The sequence below is a fragment of the Macrobrachium rosenbergii genome, chromosome 26 (assembly GCF_040412425.1).
Source record: "Macrobrachium rosenbergii isolate ZJJX-2024 chromosome 26, ASM4041242v1, whole genome shotgun sequence".
NCBI lineage: Eukaryota > Metazoa > Arthropoda > Malacostraca > Decapoda > Palaemonidae > Macrobrachium > Macrobrachium rosenbergii.
This window is the reverse complement of record NC_089766.1, coordinates 7,921,008-7,925,664: the sequence shown is the minus strand read 5'-3', so window position 1 is coordinate 7,925,664 and position 4,657 is coordinate 7,921,008. Positions and strand designations below refer to the sequence as shown.

The following is a 4,657-nucleotide window of genomic DNA, read 5'->3' as shown; positions in this document are numbered from 1 at the left end:
ATACAAAAAATTAGTATATTAACCATATGCATCAATGAATCTTTGTAAGCGATGTAGGATAGTTGTAAATCTATCTTTTTATAAATATTCGGTATTATATAGCCATGCCTTCCCTTTGGCAGTTAAAATTGCTTAATAATACATAAAAATCACATAGATTAAAAATAAATGATACGGTTGTCGATTGAAAATTTCCTTTTCCAACATGGAGGCTACGACGAGGAAAGTTGGCACTCTTCTTTCGTCTTAGAGCTTGGCCAAGCCGGATGCTCGAGCCGTTGCAAAGGCTACTCTCCCCATACTACTACTGTTCCTATATAGGCAAGAGCGCCCAGCCGTTCTCTCAGATCTGAAGCAGTAACACGACAAGGTTTATTTTCGATTGTCAGTTCTCCCATTTAACTCGCCGAAATTATTTTCTGTTTCATTCTCCCACATCTTGTGGCTAAAAGAAGGTGAGGGCAGGTGTTTGTGATAACAGATACGATGTGTATGTGCATCCCACACGTCCTAACCTAATCTGTAGGCCTATACGAACGTGAACGCAAACCTACGAGTGAACTGACTTTTATTTTTTATCAAATAAATGAACGGCCCTTTTAAATAGAACCTCATATCCGTGAAAACTAATATTCTATCATTTAACTCAATCCTTCCTCTTCTATTTTTCCTTGATGGGACTCAACGGCAATCATTTCTGTTGCTGATGTATGAAATCATTATTTTTCCCCTCTCCGTAGCACAACCCTACTCCAAAGAATGCCTTGATTAATGTTTTACAACCTTCGAAATTTTCAGTATGGAAGGAAATAAACTGAAGTCCGTTTGAGAAAAGAGACAAGCAGTTCTATGTGTCTATTTTATCCTCTGAGATTGCAAGATTTTTAAGACTCGTTCTGCATTGTATTCTGTTAATGTTCTGCCTGATTTTAATTGCTGTTGATTGTATACACACATTCATTCATTTGTGTGTGTGTGTATGTGTATATATATATATACACATATGTTTGCTATTGACGCATATGGGTGTTTCTATTCTGTATAAGCCAATCTTGCGTTATATGATTGTGTTTTTTTTATGAAAGATAACAAAAACAATACGAAAAATCGGTATGCAAGTTAAGAGCAGTGAGCCATAAATCAAAGGTGGAAAATCTCTGTGATATTGTTAAAATATAATTAATGCCGTTCCTTATGCAAATGTATTTGAATCATATAAATTTCACTTTATATCAGCGACTGAGAGAATATAAAAAAACATTTAAAAGCAAAAGAGTTACTCAGTTCAATGTGTAACGTAGATATATATATATATATATATATATATATATATATATATATATATATATATATATATATATATATATAACGGACCAGCAGAGAAACTATAAATAAGATATGACAACATGGCGATCAAAACTATTCTGAGAAACAGTACAAATTTTCGACCGAGGGAGTACATCAGTCACTTATAAAGCCTAAGGAACACTTAAAAACAAAAAGTTATTCAGTTGAATAGGTGAAATAGATACACGTAACGGCCCAGCAGGGAAACAATAATTAGAGTATGAAAGCATGGCGATCTAAACTAATCTGAGAAACAGTACACTTTTGAGAGGGAAGCTTTGGCAGATGAGGAGACGAAGAGGGAACAATGGCCGTTGCTGGCAAGCTCTCAAGCCAAGCGACCGGGAGGAGACGGTTCCTCATTTAGAAACGGTGGCTCTCGGCCAGGAGGGGTGGGATGGCTCTCTCTCTCTTTTTCTTAATTCAGTACGATGACACACGGGAAATAAACATCTAGGCGTATCTGGGGATCGTTTGAAAGACGTAGTGATTAATCCCAGGTCGTAGGAGTGGACCCTCTTCCAATGACGCACACCAGAGATTGGCCCTTGCGTGTAAGAAGCATGACTTTTTCAACTAGTCCTACCTCATTTCTTTGTTTGGGGCGTCCATGTTTGTCTTTCCCATGAACATAGCAGTTCAGAAATTGTCTTTCTTTCCCATTCTTAAGCATTATTTGCAGGCAAAGCCTGTGGAGCAGTGCACAAACTCATCTTCCTTATACCTTATATGCATTCATGACTAAATTTTGCTCACTTTTATTTGGAAAAAAAAAACTTGGCTTGTGTCTCCCACCTGGACTTTCCTAGTTTTATTTAGACTGCAATTATGACAAAGAATTTCAACGAAAAATAGATATGTTTCAGGTTTTGCAGAGTTTGAAAGGAGAATAGAGATCTCAGTGAATCATAAAAATGAAATTATAATTCAGGGGATATATGTTATGATTCAATATCATGTATGAATGAACTATCAAGTTTTTTATTCTTTTTATTTCACCATAAACTATAACTACATTACGTAACGGTATACTGTCAGGCTGTATTCCACAAACATGCTCATCAGCCAAAAGAGTACTTGTTGTTTTTGGTTACATTCAAGCAACATATCTCTCAACCTAACTCGTATTTCTTTCTAGGAATGGCGAAGGCTCCAGCTGTTGGCATCGACCTGGGCACGACCTACTCGTGCGTGGGCGTCTTCCAGCACGGAAAGGTGGAAATCATTGCCAACGACCAAGGCAACAGAACCACCCCCTCTTACGTGGCGTTCACAGATACTGAGAGGCTCATCGGAGATGCCGCCAAGAACCAGGTCGCCATGAATCCCAACAACACAGTCTTTGACGCCAAGCGACTCATTGGCCGCAAGTTCGACGAAGCGTCGGTGCAGAGCGACATGAAGCACTGGCCATTCACCGTCATCAGTGATGGTGGCAAACCAAAAATCCAAGTCGATTACAAAGGCGAGACTAAGACATTCTTCCCAGAAGAGATCTCCTCTATGGTCTTGATTAAAATGAAGGAGACTGCTGAGGCATATTTGGGCCACACAGTCAAGGATGCTGTAATCACTGTCCCTGCTTACTTCAATGATTCCCAGAGACAGGCCACGAAGGATGCTGGCACTATCTCTGGTATGAACGTTTTGCGTATCATCAATGAACCTACGGCTGCTGCTATTGCCTATGGCCTCGACAAGAAGGTTGGAGGTGAGCGCAATGTCTTGATCTTTGATCTTGGGGGTGGCACCTTTGATGTGTCCATTCTTACCATTGAGGATGGCATCTTTGAAGTAAAGTCCACTGCTGGAGATACTCATCTGGGAGGAGAGGACTTTGACAACAGGATGGTTAACTTCTTCATGCAAGAGTTCAAAAGAAAGTACAAAAAGGATCTCTCATCAAACAAGCGTGCCATCAGGAGGCTAAGAACTGCCTGTGAACGTGCCAAGCGTACTCTTTCATCCTCTACTCAGGCTAGCATTGAGATTGACTCTCTCTTTGAAGGCATTGATTTCTATACCTCAGTTACCCGTGCTCGTTTTGAGGAACTTTGCTCTGATCTCTTTAGAGGAACTCTGGAGCCAGTAGAAAAATCTCTTCGTGATGCTAAGATAGACAAGACTCAGATTCATGACATTGTCTTAGTTGGAGGCTCTACTCGAATTCCCAAGATTCAGAAACTTCTGCAGGACTTCTTCAACGGCAAAGATTTGAATAAATCTATCAACCCTGATGAAGCTGTTGCATATGGTGCTGCTGTACAGGCTGCTATCCTCAGTGGTGACAAGTCTGAAACTGTTCAAGATCTGCTTTTGCTTGATGTCACTCCTCTCTCTCTTGGTATTGAAACTGCTGGAGGTGTCATGACTGCACTTATCAAGCGTAACACAACCATCCCAACTAAGCAGACCCAGACATTCACCACTTACTCAGACAACCAGCCTGGTGTACTCATCCAAGTATATGAGGGTGAGCGTGCCATGACCAAAGACAATAACCTTCTTGGTAAGTTTGAACTCACTGGTATTCCTCCAGCTCCACGTGGCGTCCCTCAGATTGAAGTCACTTTCGACATTGACGCTAATGGCATCCTCAACGTCTCTGCTGTAGACAAGTCTACAGGTAAAGAGAACAAGATTACCATCACCAACGACAAGGGACGGCTGAGCAAGGAAGACATTGAGCGCATGGTGCACGAAGCTGAGAAATACCGCGAAGAGGACGAGCATCAGCGCGACCGCATTTCGGCCAAGAACTCTCTCGAGTCCTACTGCTTCAACATGAAGTCTACCGTTGAGGACGAGAAGTTCAAGGACAAGATCCCTGAGAGTGACCGTCAGACCATCATCAGCAAGTGCAACGAGACCATCCAGTGGCTTGACTCGAACCAGCTGGCTGAGAAGGACGAGTACGAGCACCGACAGAAGGAGGTGGAGCAAGTCTGCAATCCCATCATCACGAAGATGTACGCCGCGGCTGGTGGTCCTCCCCCAGGTGGCATGCCTGGTGGTATGCCAGGCGGCAGCCCAGGTGGACCTCAGGGTGGCGGTTCTGGTAGTGGACCAACAATCGAAGAAGTTGATTAAGCAGTACATACGAGAAATGAAACCGCTCAAGTTTATATTATCACATTCAAGTGACTAAATTTCGTCCAGTCATTATGTTAAATTATTGGAAAGGGAAATAACATGAAAAATATTCAGTTAGTTGAAAATAAGAACACTACTGATAAAATACTTCTCGTATGTAATGATATGATTGATTGCTGTCTTCTTATCACTTACGATTAAGTTTCGACTTACGATT

General features: G+C 41.4%; 1 protein-coding gene across 1 annotated transcript in view; it reads left to right on the top strand.

The window, feature by feature from the left end:
• The first annotated feature begins 243 nt into the window (after nt 1–243).
• LOC136852987 (heat shock cognate 71 kDa protein) overlaps nt 244–4,657 on the top strand; it is a 4,450-nt gene continuing 36 nt past the window's right edge. The window contains exons 1-2 of the mRNA XM_067128080.1: nt 244–455; nt 2,486–4,657. The exon at nt 2,486–4,657 is cut by the window's right edge and continues 36 nt beyond it. Of these exons, the coding sequence (XP_066984181.1) occupies nt 2,488–4,437 (1,950 nt within the window). The 5' untranslated portion in view covers nt 244–455; nt 2,486–2,487 and the 3' untranslated portion in view covers nt 4,438–4,657. The remainder of the gene's footprint in view (nt 456–2,485) is intronic.